The 18,816-nt window shown below is 42.5% G+C and overlaps 1 protein-coding gene across 2 annotated transcripts in view; it reads left to right on the top strand.

Annotated features, from left to right (window-relative positions):
* The window catches only part of STOX2 (storkhead box 2), a 209,530-nt gene that overhangs the window by 12,585 nt on the left and 178,129 nt on the right, over positions 1 to 18,816 (top strand). The window contains exon 1 of one of the 2 annotated variants that reach the window (XM_067721775.1): positions 11,373 to 11,796. The exons of the other annotated variant lie outside the window; for it this stretch is intronic. Within the exon in view, the coding sequence (XP_067577876.1) occupies positions 11,793 to 11,796 (4 nt within the window). The 5' untranslated portion in view covers positions 11,373 to 11,792. Of the gene's footprint in view, positions 1 to 11,372; positions 11,797 to 18,816 lie in introns of those variants that run through there. 2 annotated transcript variants of the gene reach the window in all.

The following is an 18,816-nucleotide window of genomic DNA, read 5'->3' as shown; positions in this document are numbered from 1 at the left end:
CGGTCGGAGAACTAAGATCCTGCAAGCCATGTGATGCAGCCAAAAAAAAAAAAAGACCAAAAAATGAACAAATAAAAAACAACAACAAAACACTTTATATATCTCTCTGGCACTATGGAAGAAACAAGGCTCAGAAAACTCCAAAGTTTCTTTTCTTTTCTTTGTTTTTAATTGAAGTATAGCTGATTTACAATGTAGTATGTTTTCTTAAAATAGTATCAGTTTCTTTTGTTCTCAAGTACGTGACTACTCCTTATAACGTGACCAAAAGTAAGAAGCCTGGATTCCATCAAATCCAGCAGGATGTAGCTATATTTGTAGTGAAAATGTAAAAGCAAATTTAGTCAGCAAATTTACATGTAATTTGACTAAATGGGGTTTCAAATTTATATGTACTCAAACTGATGATTACTTGGTAAAGTCTTATTGTGCATAATACCTCTTAATGTGCCTGAATATTTAAGTGACCTTAGATTTGTTTAAAAAAAAATAAAGTGCTGTGCTGAAATAAGTATTACTTAAAATTTTTTTTTTCTCTCCTCCTCTCCTGTTAAAAATTCTGGAACTTCATTAGTAGGAGAGGGAAGGATCGGTTAAATCCTAACAGAATGTAAGTTATTTCTGAAGGGCATGTGAATTGGTGAGTTCACATCGTTTCAATGACTGTTTGTAAGATGGATTGTAAGAATGTAAATCTGGACTGGCCAGTCTGAGGGTCAAGAGTATAATCTATTCAGCAAATGCTTTTACTTTCAAGGAGAGGGATTTAGAATATGTACAACTGTGCAAAGAGAGGGAATGTGAGTAATTTTCTCTGAGCCCTGACCCTGTGTACTCAGAACTTCTGAGGACTTAAGCATGTGGACTTGAATGAGTGAATGTAGTCCTTTGTAATATTGCCAACATGTTTAATTTTCCAAGTAGGTAGGTCATTGTGTCGACTTTGTCCTCATGCCAAAACGATTATCCAGGCATTTCAGTTAAGGTATTGCCTTCTCAAGTCACAGAAGTTGAAAATGATTACCATTTATATGCTCACCTATTTTAAAATAACTGGCATTTATATTCTAGAGGCCCGAGTACTGCAAAAAAAACAAACAAACAAAAAAACCCCCCAAAAAACAATTAACGTGCCACAGTTTACCATTTTACACATTCTAACATGGGGGGGAAGGAAAACTACTCAGTGCTGGTAATGTTGTGATAAATCTGGTATCTTACAAGGCGTGCTCCTTAGTTGCGGCTTGCCAGCTCTTTAGTTGTGGCATGCGAACTCTTAGTTGTGGCATGCATGTGGGATCTAGTTCCCTGACCAGGGATCGAACCCTGGCCCCCTGCATTGGGAGCGTGGAGTCTTAACCACTGCACCACCAGGGAAGTCCCAAATCTGATATCTTAATACATTGCCAGTGGTATTGTAAATTGAAAAAAAAATTTTTTGGAAAGCATCTTGGCAATATGTATCAAAAAGCCATCTAAATACTCACATACTTTCATGTAGTAATTCTAGCTTTAGGACTATAGCTAGGATAGTAATCCACAATTACAGAGCGCTATATATAGGAAGCTACTCATTACACAGTTGTTAAGAAAGACTGCAAGTAACCTAAAAAGCATGCGTAGAAAATAATTAGGTAAATATGGTTTTATATACTAGATGGAATGCTATACAGCCATTAAAATGTCTATAAAGCATAGGAAGCAACGTGGAAAAATGCTTATGATCTATAATGTCACTTGAAAGCATATGTAGTATTTCATAGCAATCCAGATCAGAAGAAAATCTCACACCAGGTGCATAGAGAAAAATGGGAAAGAATAACTTATCATTATTCTTGGTACATGGTAATTATTTTATGTAAAATATTTTATGTGAAATGATTACAATGTACTGAATAATTACTATATTTTGGGCACTGTGCCAAGTACGTTTTTTCACTTAATTTTTTTTTTTTTTTTTTTTTTACCATTTTTAAAGTCTTTGCTGAATTTGTTACAGTATTGCTTCTGTTTTACGTTTTGGCTTTTTGGCCACGAGCCATGTGGGATCTTAGCTCCCTGACCACGGATCGAACCTGCACCCCACTGGACCGCCAGGGAAGCCCCTCTCACTTAATTTTTTTTTTTTTTTTCGGTACACGGGCCTCTCACTGTTGTGGCCTCTCCCGTTGCGGAGAGCAGGCTCAGCGGCCGTGGCTCACGGGCCCAGCCGCTCCGCGGCATGTGGGATCTTCCCGGACCAGGGCACGAACCCGTGTCCCCTGCATCGGCAGGCAGACTCTCAACCACTGCGCCACCAGGGAAGCCCCTTGCTTAATTTTTATAAATGAGTCTCGGTGTGCCCATTTTGTGGATGAATAAACTGAGCTCATAGAGGTTGGATAACCTTGTTCAACCATATTAAGTGATAGGACCAGGTCTGGACCCAGGTCTGTGGTATCCAGAATCTGTGCTTGAAACTGGTGATTCACAAAGTTGACTGTGCATCAGAAGAACCTGTGGAACTTTCAATAAATAAATAAATTAATAAATGAATAAATACTATATGGCTTACCCCAGATCTCCTGAGTCAGAATCGCTAGTGAGACAGCCAGGAGCCTGGGTTTTTAACGCATAAGGTAGGTTCTATGGTGAGTCTGCAAATTCCATTTGTTGTATTAAAAAAACACTAAATATTAATATTGTGAATATTAATAGTGGTTGTATTTGGGTAATAAGATTATGGGTGATTTTATTTTTCTCCCTCCAAAAATTTTTCAGATTTTCTTCAGTGAGAAGTGATGTTACTTTGAGTGTAAAAATTTAATGAAGAGAAAAGTTGAATAAAATATTCTATTTAAAGGGTCTCCCTTTGCGGGGGGAGTTATTATGTGCTACCTCTTTTAATACGTCCATTCTGAAGGGCATAAGTGGGAGAAATGTAATTATATCCAAAAGAGGCATAATTTTAGCAAAATTTACAAAATATATCAGTCTAATGGTGATTACAGTTAACAGCCTGTATTAAATTTGAGTTACAACACTGCTTTAGAAAATAAGACTTGGGGTATAGATTTTACAAAATAGGTTAGATGGCATGTTAATTATATTTCAGTTAAAAAGAAAATAAATAAATTGGATAATTGAGAAAAACCACAGAGAAACTGGTCTCTTCAGCTCTTTGAACAGCAAGAGGGGAAACCACAATCACCGAATATTTTTGTTTTCAGGGAAGGGGAAAAGAGTTCTTTTTCTCATAGTTTGAGAGGAAAGGGTGTGAAATGAGATCATAATTGGAAATAATGGACTTTATTGTTAATGTGCAGCCGTGTGACCCACGTGTGGGGAGGTGAACACAGGAACTTTCAAATCAGGTCACTGCAAGTTGCCATGTTGGGTCACCCAGCAGGAGCAACAGTTCAGAGCCTGAAATAAATTAAAAGCTTTTGCACAGCAAAGGAAACCATAAACAAGACGAAAAGACAACCCTCAGAATGGGGGAAAATATTTGCAAACGAAGCAACTGACAAAGGATTAATCTCCAAAATATACAAGCAGCTCAATATCAAAAAAACAAACAACCCAATGCAAAAATGGGCAGAAGACCTAAATAGACATTTCTCCAAAGAAGATATACAGATTGCCAACAAACACATGAAAAAATGCTCAACATCACTAATCGTTAGAGAAATGCAAATCAAAACTACAATGAGGTATCACCTCACACCAGTCAGAATGGCCATCATCAAAAAATCTACAAACAATAAATGCTGGAGAGGGTGTGGAGAAAAGGGAACCCTCTTGCACTGTTGGTGGGAATGTAAATTGATACAGTCACTATGGAGAACAGTATGAAGGTTCCTTAAAAAACTGAAAATAGAATTACCGTATGACCCAGCAATCCCACTACTGGGCATATACCCAGAGAAAACCATAATTCAAAAAGACACATGCACCCCAATGTTCATTGCAGCTCTCTTTACAATAACCAGGACATGGAAGCAACCTAAGTGTCCATCGACAGATGAATGGATGAAGAAGATGTGACATATATATACAATGGAATATTACTCAGCCATAAAAAGAAACGAAATTGAGTTATTTGCAGTGAGGTGGATGGACCTAGAGTCTGTCATACAGAGTGAAGTAAGTCAGAAAGAGGAAAACAAATACCGTATGCTAACACATATATATGAAATCTAAAAACAAAAGTGGTTCTGAAGAACCTAGGGGCAGGACAGGAATAAAGATGCAGCCGTAGAGAATGGACTTGAGGACACGGAGAGGGGGAAGGGTAAGCTGGGACGAAGTGAGAGAGTGGCATGGACATATATACACTACCAAATGCAAAATAGATGGCTAGTGGGAAGCAGCCGCATAGCACAGGGAGATCAGCTCGGTGCTCTGTGACCACCTAGAGGGGTGGGATAGGGAGGGTGGGAGGGAGGGAGACGCAAGAGGGAGGAGATATGGGGATATATGTATACGTATAGCTGATTCACTTTGTTATACAACAGAAACTAACACACCATTGTAAAGCAATTATACTCCAATAAGGATGTTAAAAAAAAAAAAGGTGTTGCAAAGTTCCTGTTTTTTAGGAGGGCAGAGGAAATTGTCAAATTTAAACCAGTTGTATATGCATAAAAATGTTGAAAAAGTTGTATTTATATTTTTATACATAATAGGCTACACGAAATTATCAAAAAGTTTGCTTCCATGATTGGATGCCTGGGCAGTCTTAGCCTCCAGTGTTCAACTTCAACATCTTTTTCACTTTGCAGGCCTGACCGAACAATCTTCAGAATTCCTGGGTGAATTTGGAAGACAATAAATAATTTCATGAGGCGTTAGTCACGTATGGATTCACGAGTGTATGTTTTACAGAATAAAACACATATTGTGTAGCTTTTAAAAGCTGAGTAATGATGTCATTTAGCCTTAGTCATGAAAACCTTATTTAGAAAATGGTGAACTTATTTTCCCTCCGGAAAATTCACTTTTCTCCAACACACGAGATCGGATGAAACTGGAACATGTTACCAGGAATCCAATAAAGCTGTGAAAGGCTTAAATTAGGTAATCTCTTAATTGAAAAGAAAGAGAAGTTTTCATGAAAGATATTCTCTTGAAAACTGGGTTTTTACAGCCGTCAAGACTTCTTTGGAGAGGAAGTGGAGAAGAATTCCAGATGATGTCTTTGTTCAACTCTAAGACAAGTCTGAATTGCAGTTGAAGCTATCGAATTTCCAGTGTAGCCCTAGATCACTTTTGCTGTCTGCCTGAAGTCATGACAGAAGAAAAAAAGGACGACTATCTTCTTAACATAGGAGACCACCGACCACTACAGCTTTGAAATGGTGTCGACATCCTTGGAAGCCTGTGAGCTGAGTCAAAACAAAGAAAACACTCTGGCTATTTTGGGTCCGGCTTAGAAAACATTGGCTTCCAAAACTGCTCAGTAATCTAAGAGAAGACCTCAGTCCTTACTAACTCGATCGTTAATCGTGTCCAGAAGAGTGTGCTAAACACCAGTGATGTACCTTGCTTGGTAAACCTTTGAATGCTGATTACAGGGTTCATCCTTTGATGGGTTATCACAGGGAAATATACTTGCCAGGTTTGTGAGTAAAAAGACACAATACCCCTGTTTTGGGAACTCCAGGGAAAAGACCAACTTCTTTGCGCATATGAACAGTTTTCATCTGGAGCATTGTGTATCTGGTAGAAAAAAATTGAAACTCTGAATACACAGAAATTGATGCTTCAGGGAGTAAAGACCAACATTATACTTCACAGATTTATAGCTAATTTAAAACATTAGAACCACCTCTTTATTTTTTAAATTTGGTAACACCCTCAAGGCTTCCTGTCAGTCATTTTTGTTTGTTTGTTTTTGTTTTTTTGCGGTATGCGGGCCTCTCACTGTTGTGGCCTCTCCCGTTGCAGAGCACAGGCTCCGGACGCGGACGCGCAGGCTCAGCGGCCATGGCTCACGGGCCCAGCCGCTCCACGGCATGTGGGATCTTCCCGGACCGGGGCACGAAGCCGTGTCCCCTGCATCGGCAGGCGAACTCTCAACCGCTGCGCCACCAGGGAAGCCCCAGGCAATCTACTCTTGACACTGGTGGAAAGTTGCATTTGTGAGCTTATTGGGGAGAGATTTTTTCTCCCTGATGTTCCTGAAAAGAGAACTCCAAGAGGAGTTTTGGAGAAGGGATTTGATTCAGGAGTCAGACATACTTTTCAGATGACTGTGGTGATCTCCTTATTTGCATTTTAAAAACAAGCAAACATGCTCTTCCTGGCATTACCTTATTTCTTTCATTCACATTTCGTCAGCTAGCCTGTTTTTTTTCCCTTTGCTTCTGACAATGAAAAGAAGCAGCAGTACACCTGATGAAGAAATGACTCATCCTTTTGGCGAGCACACATCCTCAGTATTCTTTAAAAATAGTACGTGATGAAGAAAAAGACTTATATTTCAAGGTTACTGTAAGTATTTTTCTTTGAAAACATTATCCCTCTGATATTTCTCATGGCTATTTTTCATTGATATATTTAATTTTGAAACTTAAAGTAAAACTAAAGGAAAGCAAGTAATTTTTATGTTTACCAAAAGGAGGCATGGTTGAGGAAGCCTGAAAAATACTGCCAGAGTAAATCACCAGCGGGAAGATACATTTCTTCCTCCATTTGACTTGCTAGCTTTAGGGCTGCAGATTTTCCCCTGCGAACGGCTCCTGGGAGAGAAAGCAGAGTGATGCTCTTAAAGAGGATGAGCGAATGTTCTAGAAAATACTTTTATAACACAATTGAGTTTGGGAGGGCTTAGGGAATACGACTTATGGCGTGATCAGTTTCAGAATTAAAGTAAAACCCTCATCGATATTAGTGGTTATAAAATGATTTTGCATAGCTCCTGCATTATTCTGTTCTTGAGGTGTGTTCTAGTCGCACAGTGAAGAAAACTCCAGATTATTTTCATTTCAATAATAAAATGGTCTGTGTCCACGATAACCTGCTTGTGCTTATGCCTCTCACTTTCTGTTTCTCTTTTTTTTTTTTTTTCACTGTTTGTCCTCATCATGACGGTCTTACCCATAAGGAGGTCCATTACTTAGCACCCTTTCCGCCCTCTGTGGAAGGCTTCAGGATACCTGAGCAGTCCTGGTAGCTCGCTGGGCTGGTGGACATAAGCCTTTGTCAGATGATTAGCCGGGTTGTGGTGTCAAGAGCTCTGGGTGGATTAGCGTTCTCATTTCTGCTCTGAATTTAACAGCTGTGGGACTCAGACCAGTCCCTGTTCTCTTGGACTAAAAAAATACATGAAGGAAAAAAAAAAATACAAATGTAGCCACTTAGCCTGTTTTATGTATTTTTTTTTTGGTCTGTCTGCTTATTTATACATAACAATTTATTATTAGTTTATATTGTATCTTGTATCCTGCAAAGGACTGAATTTTTCATACTTGGTCTCCAAGTAGGCTGACTGAATACCAGGCTGTTGGACGAGTGAAATTTGCCTGAATCCAATTGTGGGTTTTGAGATGTTCAAAGTAACCTTGAAACTAGACGTGAAAACAAGCCGAAGCGTTTTTTCTCTCGGAGTTCTGTTACCCCGGCCCTCCTTCCCTGATGCCAATCCAATACGCTAATCCAATATAGCGTAACGACGTTATTTTGCTTTTGAATTGTACACAGAGGCTTGGCTAGAACGCTGCCTTGGCTGGGTGCCGTCGTGTAACCATATGGTACTTCACGGAATGCGGATAATGGCCTCATTTTCCTCTCTGAATAGGTGGGAACCTGTGCTAGCAGGTAGGAGAGCATTTATATAAAGCACAAGTGAAAGCATGACACCGGTGTTATTCATGCCAGAGCGTCGAGGACTGCTCATCTGTTTAGAAGATTGTAATTCTCTCCCCACTACTTTCTGGGTATTTTCAGCTGTGACTCTGAAGAGAAGTGAGAGTGATCCAGACCCTGGCTTTAAAGGTCAGGGGTCGCAGCTTCACGCATTTCTGTGTTCTCTGCTTTGATGTCACAGGTGTCGGCCAGGGGCCTCTCGGGGAGGCTGGTAGGCAGGCGGGTCACCAGGGTGAGGCTGGCAGTGCCGCCCCGTCGGAGGCCCTGCCTGGTGGGAAGGGAGGGCCCAGCTCTCTCAGGCAGCCTGCCCCCAGCACCCCTGTCCTGTCCCTGTCAAGCTGGACCCCAACTCTAGCCTCAGGGTTCTGTTAGTGAGTAGTGGGGGGCCTGGGTCTCAGAGTTGGAGGTTAAGAAATTGGAGCCTACGACTCCGTGTGCGTTCCGCGGTGGCCCTTCACTCAGCGGGCACTGAAGCAGGGAAAGGTGATGGGATTTGTGTCAAGTCTCACAACCAGGGTGTCCCAGAGCCAAGACCAGTGCCCAGGGGCACCCCGGCTTCTGCGTTGCTCTCCTCACACCCCCTTCCTTCCGGGTCCTGTCAGCCTTTCAGGCTCTGGCCTGGAGTGTCTGTCACCTGCACCCCACACACCTGCGTGCTGGCAGTGAAATGGCCCGGCAGGGTCAACCCATCACTGTGAGCCTGGACGGGACTCCTGTGCCCTTCCAGAGACGGCAGGCCCCTTTGCTGTTTAAGCGTGACCTTGAGAAAAGCTGTTTTTTACTGGACCCTGGCTATATGGTAGATGCTGAAGTGGCCCGTGTGTATCCATTAACATATTTAATCTCCACAGAAACTCAATGAGTTTCTTCTTATCTCCATTTTACAAGAGGCTGAAATTCAGAGAGGGTACATGTCTTACCTGATGTCAGATAGGTAGAGGGGGCAGTGCTGAGGCTTCTGCCCAGTTGTGCCAGCCTCCACAGGGCCTCCCCGGGGCATCCTTCTTCCCACACACTCCCCTGCCTCTGCCCAGCGCACTGTGGTTCCCCTGGAAATTTAATTACGATAATCTAATAGGGGTCCCCTTTCTTGTTAAAATGACCATCAGAAAGCCACAGCTGTCCAGAAGGAGATCGTCAAAGGCAAACTGTGCAATGAAAGGCTTTCCTTCCCACCAGCCTCTGCTATTCCTTTTTCCTGCCTAATCATGTTGTCAGATGTTCGGCCCGCAAGAGGCTACAGCAAAGCACATGGTCATAGTTCCCAACCCAGTGCCCACAGGTATCATCTTATGCTCCCGAGTCCATCTGGTGGACGGTTTCAGCAGGGCTGAAAACTTGCCTGATGAGCAGAACTTCAATTCCTGTGATTATTAGGGCTTTTCCTACAGTTTTCCTGGGCTCTTTCCATCTGCACCCCTAGACTGTAAATGAAGGTTTTGTTCTTCGGCACATTTGAAATATTGTAAAGGGTGGTGTACACCGTGCATTAAAAACGGTATAACAACAATACAACTTTGTCCTTCAAATGCAGCCTCGGGCCTCCATCTTTTCCCCAGATACGCAGACGTGTATAACCCCGTATTTTGTAAACCCGGCTGCCACGCTTTCCAGGAGAAGTGGGTTTTAGCTGTGAGGAGACAGCAAGCGTTCAAATAATTTGACGGTTTTAAGTTACAGTTTCATTGAGCTTCATCCCATAAACTGTCACCTAGTTGAAAATTATTTGGGATTAAAATAATCCTGTAATAAATTCAGACTGGCCAGAATGGGAGAATTTAAGCAGGGATACCTCCCTATTAAGCTTTACTTTTTTTTTCTGGGTCATAAAGCTAATAAAATATTCTCACCACCTCCCAATATTCCCCACGTTTTAATATAAATTATTTCTCACCTACATTCTACTTTCCTTTAAGCCAATTTTATTTTCCTACGCCACGGGCCTTGGGTAATTTCCTTAGATAAATGTCAGTTACCTCTGATATGAAAAAGCATGCTAGAGAGAGTTAAACGGAGCAGCCAGCCATCTCAGTAAACTTGCACAGCTCTCAGATAAACAACCACAAAAATATTATTGTGTGATCGTTTAAAAAAAAAAAAAGACAACCCAAAAAACAAAAAATCCTTACTTCTTGACAAACTGGTTAACAAAAGCTCTATTTATTTGACTTGTGGGATGAACTCCAGAAGGAAGCAAAGAGAAAAATGTACATTTCATGAAAACAACAGTATGTTAACTGACGGAGCATTTTGTGCTTATCATGTGATACATGGATACCAGGCACCGTAGGAGAAACAAAGACATCATGCGTTTGACCCCAGCTCCCCTGGGGTTTCTGGCTTCACTGGGAACATGTGGAAGAGTAGACTGCTGGGTGGTGAAGGGTTAAAGCTTATGCAAGCTCCCTGGGTTCCTGGACAGGGATAGGTCAGTGCAGCCAGTCTGTGTTCCTACCCTGGACCAAGTGTGGAGCCCCGAGTTGGCTTTCTTCCTGGCCTGCGCGAGCGGAGTGTCCTCCATCTCCCCTCCCTCCCACATGGCCTTGAGTTGGGGACGGTGGAGAAACATGGTGGATAATCCTTGGCTCTTAGAGACCAAGGAGGCTGCCCATTGAAGACACTTGCTAAAAAGGGGCCAGCTTAGAACCGAGAGTCCAGGCTCGCTCCCCTGTGTCGGGAGGTCAGTGGTGGATATCTGTCTGATGTAGCTGAGACATTCTTTGCCACCTGCTGATGTTTTGAAGATCTTGAGCTAATTTTTCATGGAGGAGATGGAACGGGTCCTGCAGGGTTTGGTGAGATAATTCACAGGACTTAGCTTAGTGCTTAGTACATAGAATGTGTTTATTCCAAAGTTCTCTCTCCTTCTTTTCCTTATGTGTCACGAATCCCCAGCTGGACCAGAAAACCCTCAAGAGATAAAGAATGTGCTTTACATTCCCCTCTATTTTCAGCATCGAGCTTAGTTGGCTCGATAGGTAATAATAATACAAAAAGTCGTCATAGTAGCAGTGATAGTGATGGTAACAGTAATAGCAAATATATAAAGTATTTGTAATATGCCAGACATTACATATAGCATTACTCATTTCATCTTCTCAACAAAGCTTTGAGGTAGGTGCTGTTGTTGACACAAGATGAGGAAACTGAAGCACAGAGTGATTAAGTGACTTGCCCAAGGTCACCCAGATGCTATGTAGCAGAGCCAGAATTTGAACTCAGAAAGTCTGGCTACAATCTCTGTACTCTTATGGCGCTTGAATAAGAAAAAAGCCCATTTTATTAATGTGAAAAATGTTGATCATATGCAGAAATAGAGGGAACCATATAATGAATTCCTATTTAGGCATCTTCAATGCTTATCAGTACATTTCTTGTCTTGTCTCATCTGTATCCCCACCTCCTCCTACATCTCCACTTTGGATTATTTTGAAGAAAATCCCAGACATATAACCTCCATGTAAATACTTATGTATATATCTCTAAATGATGGATTTTCAGTATAATCACAATGCCATTATCACACTTAAAAATGTTACCGGTTGTTCCTAGTCTCAACTATCCAGTTTGTCTTTAAATTTCTTTGGTGGTTGCATTAACATTTTTTTTTACAGTTCATTGGTTCAAATCAGGACCCAGACAAAAGAAAGCCTGTTTTTCATAATGATTTTTAAAGCAGAATACCTGAAAATATCTACTTATTGAACTTAATTCAGCAAATATTTATCATGTGTCTGCATTTTGCAAGGCACAGTGTGAGGATGATGAAAGGTATGTCCCAGGAGCTGTCAACTGGCTGTGGTGACTGACTGGATTCAGAAAAAGCCAGAGGGCATTGGCTTGTAACTCCAAGGTTACAAGCTTGGGGTGAATGATGCAGGAGTAGAGGACTTGATGGAGAAAAAAGGAAAGGTGGAAGGAAGAAACAGCCCCTGGAAAATGTGATGGGTATGGCTTGTGGTTTGTATTGAGAATCTGAAATCATATTCTGTCCTACATGTGTATTTTCTGCATTCCATTCTTTATCTCTGCCTTTCCACTTGATTTTTCTTTCAGTGGCAACTGGGAAGTCGTGATGTTGGCTTTTCTTTCCTTGAAAAAATCCTGATAGAAATTTGGGGGTAAGCTTAATGATGATCCTGTCTTTGAGTAAAGGAAATAAATGTGTTTGCGGGGAGGAGGGTAAATCAGTGGCGTAATCCCAGTGGTGACAGATTTAAGTTTTTAGGTATATGCTTTTATTGTTCAGTCTGGCTCTAATGGACTGGAAAATGTCTTCGTCTAACGAGAAGGCATTCAGAGAATGGGAAAAATGAAATTCTGTGAAATATTTCTGTTTGCTTTGAAATTACTCATCCCTCTGTTTTGAGGGGCTTCCTAACTTCAAAGTAAAGTATCGTGATTTACCTTGAGTTTGATGGAATTGGACTTTAAAACTAGACTGAGAATCATGTGTATGCTATAAAATCCACTGCTGAAACTTGCTGCTGCAGACATATGAGTTTCATCAAGTAGGTTTAAGTTGGAACAGGCATAAGAAAGAAAACAATTTGGTGTGGGTGCCAACCGGGAGATTAGAACAGCAGTTTACTTATTTCAGCTGTTTTATTCAATAGCATTTATAAAGTAGGCTGATTTCCTCCAGGTATTTTGCCAGCTAGCATGAAGAAACAAGAGATTTTAGGAATCAACTTTGACTCTCTTCCTATCCGAAGAGGTGGTTTTCAGTGTTTTTAAAAACCTATCATTTTTTTCTTTGGTTAGAGAAATTGTATTTGTTTTATGTCCCAATCATTTTTCATACTCATTAAAAGTTATTCTTAAAACTGAATCATGAAGCTACTGGAGTTTTGGTGAGACGTTTAATCTGCTGTGCTGGTTTTTGAATTTAAGTATAGTTGATTTGCAGTTTGCATTAGTTTCAGGTGTACAGCAAAATGATTCAGTTACATATATGTTTATATATATATTTCAGATTATTTTCCATTATAGGTTAATACATGATATTGAATATAGTTCCCTGTGTTATACAGGAAGTCATTATTGATTATCGATTTTATGTATAGTAGTTTGTATCTGATACTCCCAATTTATGCCCCCCCTGCTTCTCCTTTGGTAACCATAAGTTTGTTTTCTATGTCTGTGAGTCTGTTTCTGTTTTGTATATAGATTCATTTGTATTATTTTTTAGATTCCACATGTAAGAGGTATCATATAATATTTGTCTTTCTTTGCCTGACTTACTTAGTATGATATTCTCTAGGTCCATCCATGTTGCAGCAAATGGTAATATTTCATTCTTTTTTATGGCTGAGCAATATTCCACATTCCCACACCACATCTTCTTAAACCAATCGCCTGTTGATGGACACTTGGGTTGTTTCCATGTCTTGACTATTGTAAATAGTGCTGCTGTGAACATTGGGGTGCATGCATCTTTTTAAGTTAGAATTTTGGTCTTTTCTGGATATATGCCCAGGAATGGAATTGCTGGATCATATGGTAGTTCTGTTTTTAGTCCTTTGAGGATCTTCCATATTGTTTTCCATAGTGACTGCGCCAATTTACATTCCCACCAATAGTGTAGGAGGGTTCCCTTTCTCCACACCCTCTCCTAATCTGCTGTGAGTTGAACTTAACTTCAGGTCCACAAGTTCTTATTTTTAAAATATTAAAAATATTAATCTCTATATTCAGTATTCTCTGAGACTGCTGTGGGATTGAGTTATAGAAGTAGCAGAGAGGAAAAAGAGAAGACGTGGGAAAAGCCTGTTTCTGTACCCTTTCTATTAAAACTCTTAGTCTGTTGTCATTTTGTTGCCTATCTTTCTCTTTGCTGTAGATCTTTCCAACCTCAAGAACCCACCAGTACTTATACAACTAGAAAATTATACATAACTAGAAAATTTCTGTAAGCAGGAAGACTATTTATTATTCCTTATTATTGTGTTTTTTTTAAAAAACTGCAAGTCACTAGGATAAATAGTAACACAACACCTTCTGAATTTCATAGGGAAATCGGTCTCTCGTCCTTGTGTGAGCCCCTGGGCCATGCCCTTCCTGATTCCAGCCCTTTCTCTGGAGTTTGCAGTCATGTGAGCCAATATATATCCTCTGCAGTTTTTAGCCAGCTTGACTTGGGGTTTCTGTTACTTACAGCCCAAAGCACCTAACTAACCCTAATTTCATGCACTTTATAAACAGATCTGTTTCCTGTCGGAAGTGAAACTGAGTAATTCTCTTCTCTGGGTCAATGAATTTATATTCCCAAAGAGACATGAAGAAAAGGGAACAATTATTGAACCTGCTATGTGTCAGGCCCAAATGTGAGGTGTTTTCACAGATATTTTCTAAGTTAGTCCTGAAGATGGGCATTACTGTGCCTCTGTAGCTGTTCGTGCAGTGAGGAGGCACGTGGGTGCTATTAGAGAGCCCTGTGGACCACTTCTCCGCGGCTGCTGGAGTTAGGCTGATTGTGCCTGTTTCCAGGCTGTCCCTGGGTTTTTACCCGGCTCTGGGCACAGTGCCTCAGGGAGCGGTGCTGTTTCCAGTGTCTGTTTGACAAGAACTGATCTCACTTCTGCCCCTAATAAAGCCGTGTCAGATCGCCCAGTGCCTTCTCATTTGCTTTATGCCAACTTGTTGTCTTTGCACGTGGTAGAAAATTGGGCCACATGTAACTTAATGTTCTGACTATAATTAAAAGATTTCCCTCCCAGTGGCCAGATGCAAGCAGAAGTGGTTTATTAAATTCTCAGCTGGCTGGAAGACGTTCCAGATGCACTGAGAGATGATGTTATGGGTCATGATATTGTTTTCTAAATTCCTCACAGCAGTGAAATGAAGCTGCGGTTGAATACATCTTCCTTTGGGAGAAAAGCAGATGTCGAGTGAAGGCCTAAGTGCTGGGTCGGGAGAGGCAGTTGCGACCGTCTTTGTACCCTGACCTGGGAACTGGCTTCACCTTTGACCCTGCTGTCTCAGTGTGCGCCGGGCTGCTCTGGCCTGGCTGTTTGTCATTCCTCATGTGGAGGTTAGATGAAGTATTTGAGGGTGATATGGGGCATATCTGTTGGTTGAAATTAGCCGGGGTGGGAAAACATATCTTTTCATCATAGGCCAGTGGCTCATTGACAAGAAATGAGTCATGTGCTTCACTCACAACTGAAGGACAGCAGTTAAGAATCCTCTTCCAAGAATAGGAAATTCGTTATGGTTTCAGTGTCACCTGATCCACCATCAACACATTTGGGAAAGTCACAGTAATAGAGGACCGTTGAATGAGAGTGCTATGTGAAATGTTTAAACGGTTCTTGTAACAGGCAGGTTTGCATTTTTAGGAAAAAATTAAAAAAATATATATATATGTATTTTTTTTTTTTGCGGTACGCGGGCCTCTCACTGTTGTGGCCTCTCCCGTTGCAGAGCACAGGCTCCGGACGCGCAGGCTCAGCGGCCATGGCTCATGGGCCCAGCCGCTCCGCGGCATGTGGGATCCTCCCGGACCGGGGCACGAACCCGTGTCCCCTGCATCGGCAGGCGGACCCTCAACCACTGCGCCACCAGGGAAGCCCAGAAAATAGATATTTTTTTGTTAGCTGCCTGTAATTAAATCATTAATGAAGTAAAGTTGTTCTCAGTTCAAACGTACCCTCTCCAGTTTAGATCGTTCCTGGACGGGCCTTAGGAGGTATGGGATTCTGGGTCAGTCCCTCTCAGTGGACAGGCCCCCGAAACTGGGCTGATCTTCAGGCCTCAGTAGCCTGAGGCTGCTGGAGGTCGTGGGGTTCTTTCTCCTGGTGGGGTTGGGCAGCAGAGGGGTGGCAGATTTCAGTGGAAGTTGCTAGAGGCCTACAGGAGAGTAGGAGCTACGAGAGGCAGGGTACAGACAGTAAGAAGGTTGCCCGTGAAAACACACGCGCAGAAAACTGCACACATGTAAGGAAAAGCTGGGCGGGAAGGAAGCTTTCCTCTTTCCCCTGTGCTCAGTTCCGCCCCCGGCTCTGCCTTGAACTTGGACTCTCGTTTTACTCGTGCTGCCACACTGCGGCTCCTGTCAGGAAACAGGGTTAGAGCGTTCCTGAAAGCGCCAATAATTATGTCATAGTGAAAATTAGTTTTGGATGACCCTGATGGAAAACTGAGAAATGTGTGAATGTTTGGTGAATATCAGACTTCAGTTATGGGGGAAAGGATGGTCTAGAAATATTTTGTTAGATGTTGGAATTTTGTGGTGAAGCGTTGATTGAGCATCACATAAAAACTCAACTGTGCTGTAAAAAACCAAAAGCTTTAATCAATTTTGTTAATCCAGTTCTTTGTCACTTTCTGTCTCTGTGGCCCCAAGCGCACTGTCCCCACTTCTGAGTCTTTGCTTTGCCTGTTTTTTTTTCACTCCTCTCCCCCAATCCTCCCGATTCCCCAAGTTTAACCACCTTCTCCTTACCTCCCTGAGGTCACCTCTAGCAATTGTAGAGCCTATTACTAGTTTCTTACCTTACCGCCATTATACTTTTTATCTGAATCTTTCCTTGATTAAAATGAAGAAGGAGGTAAACTTCAGACATAGTCCCTTATATATATTTAAGGGGTAATACTGAGTGTCTTTTTAACTTCACCTCTGCAGACCAAACACTGCAGTTTCAGTTCCTTTAAAACTTTCTGCTGTGCCATGCTGCCTTCTTCCAATCTTACATGACTTTGGAAGACTAGTCCATTATTAAGAATATTTTGCTGATTTGTTACCAGATTTAGATGATCCAGGGTGATGGTGTACCTAAACTTCCTTCCCTGAGATAGATATGGTTCAGTAAGTTTTAACGTGGATGAGTTTAATTCTTAATAATATTTCTAATTTAACTTATTTTTGGTGCATCTAATAACTGCCTGCAGAAAGTCAAGTCCAGGGCTTCCCTGGTGGCGCAGTGGTTGAGAGTCCGCCTGCCGATGCAGGGGACGCGGGTTCATGCCCCGGTCCGGGAAGATCCCACATGCCGCGGAGTGGCTGGGCCCGTGAGCCATGGCCGCTGAGCCTGCGCACCCGGAGCCTGTGCTCTGCAACGGGAGAGGCCACAGCGGTGAGAGGCCCGCGTACCGCCAAGTCCAGACTAAAGGACCAAAATCTCCTTCTGATTTTATGGGAGCTTTTGGTGTTTTGCAATGGATCCGTGTTTATAATGTGACGTATCAGAACTCTCTTCGTGGTTCCTCATCAGAGGACTCGGGACTGGAATCATCAAAAATTGTCAAACTCGGGCTTCCCTGGTGGCGCAGTGGTTGAGGGTCCGCCTGCCGATGCAGGGGACACGGGTTCGTGCCCCGGTTCGGGAAGATCCCACATGCCGCGGAGCGGCTGGGCCCGTGAGCCATGGCCGCTGAGCCTGCGCGTCCGGAGCCTGTTGCTCCGCAACGGGAGAGGCCACAACAGTGAGAGGCCCGCGTACCACAAGAAAAAAAGAAAAAAAAAAAAAAAGGTCAAACTCAGTTTCGGTGATGATGAAGCTGCTGGGGCTAGTTGAGATGCCCTTAAAAAGTTGTTTCCCCAGCTAAGTTCACAGCATGGGTATTTCTTCCACAGAATAAGATTATTCGTCAAATGCTCCTTTAGCTCTGTAATCCGCCCTGCAAGACCTTCAGGTTACGTAGGGAGTATCCTGAAGAAATCCAAATAGAGACCATGGTACATGAGAAAAAATCGTTACAGGTTCGCCACAGCAGAGAAGTAGCCGGTGAACAAAGAACCCGTGGAAATATTGGAGGCAGAAGAGAACCTTGGGATGCCTTTCTTTCTTTCTTTCTTTTTTTTAAATTGGGGTATGGTTGTGTTACAATGTTGTGTTAGTTTCTACTGTACAGCATAGTGGAGTTCCCTGTGCCATACAGCAGGGAGAGCCTTGGAATTTCTACAGTATTTTCTCATTCCAGGCTGACAGCAGTTTGGCCAAAGTAGATAGAAAGAACGTGAGAATGTGTTGTTGTCACAGGGTCCAGGCATGAATGTACTTCCTCTGCTTATAACCGGCTGAGCCTCCTGGGGCCAGCCATGTGATGGCTTCAGGTCTCAGTGTTCCCATCTGTAGAATGGCTTCAATAGCATTATTTGTTTCATAGGAGAGTAGCATTTCGTAAGCAGTAAAGCATTCACTAGCCTGTGTTTTATTTCCCTGTCACAGCCTAGTATGATACCAAAATATTGTCGTCCTCCATGGGTATTGAACCAATGGGTTTCTGAATACTTTGCATGTTTCCCGTGAACTGTTTTGAGCTCCGAAGTTTAATACAGGGAAAGCTGTTGGGTGGCTGACCAGCTTGTGACTACCTTGTCTGTGGTTTATTCCCTCTGAGCTGGGAGCAGCCTGGGTGTCCTGGTGATCTCTGGGGTGAGAGGTTGGCTTCCTGCAGTCTGCAGGGTGGAGCTAGGAGCATGGCGGGGCTGGTGTCTCGGCCTGTGTGAATTAGCTGCACGGGGCGTCCAGGTCCTGTGCACTCACAAGTGGACGAAGCCGGCGGCTGTAGAATTCCTTACCTTCCCCATCGTCTCTCACATCATAGTGAAGATCCTGCCTGTATCCCACGTTCTTTTCATCTTCTGATGATATTCGTATAAGGCAAGGAAATAACAAAGTCTCTCCTTGAGCCTTAGCTGCTCGCTTTGAATTTCTCTTTATTATTATTATTATTTTAATTTTTGGCTGCGTGGGTCTTAGTTGAGGTACGTGGGATCTTTAGTTGCGGCATGAGGGATCTAGTTCCCCGACCAAGGGTGGAACCCCGGCCCCCTGCATTGGGAGCGTGGAGTCTTATCCACTGGGCCACCAGGGAAGTCCCTGCTTGCTTTGAATTTCAGTTTGAGACATTCATTCCACAAACCGTAGTTCGCTCTAGGGGCTGAGGGCCCTGCCTCAAGGAGCTTTGGGTATGTGGTGGAAGAGACAAGCAGTCTTTACGATCCAGGGTTCCAGGGGCAGT

This window comes from Pseudorca crassidens, chromosome 21 (assembly GCF_039906515.1).
Source record: "Pseudorca crassidens isolate mPseCra1 chromosome 21, mPseCra1.hap1, whole genome shotgun sequence".
Classification (NCBI taxonomy): Eukaryota; Metazoa; Chordata; class Mammalia; order Artiodactyla; family Delphinidae; genus Pseudorca; species Pseudorca crassidens.
Note: the sequence above shows the minus strand (reverse complement) of the source record. Positions and strands in the feature narration are given on the sequence as shown.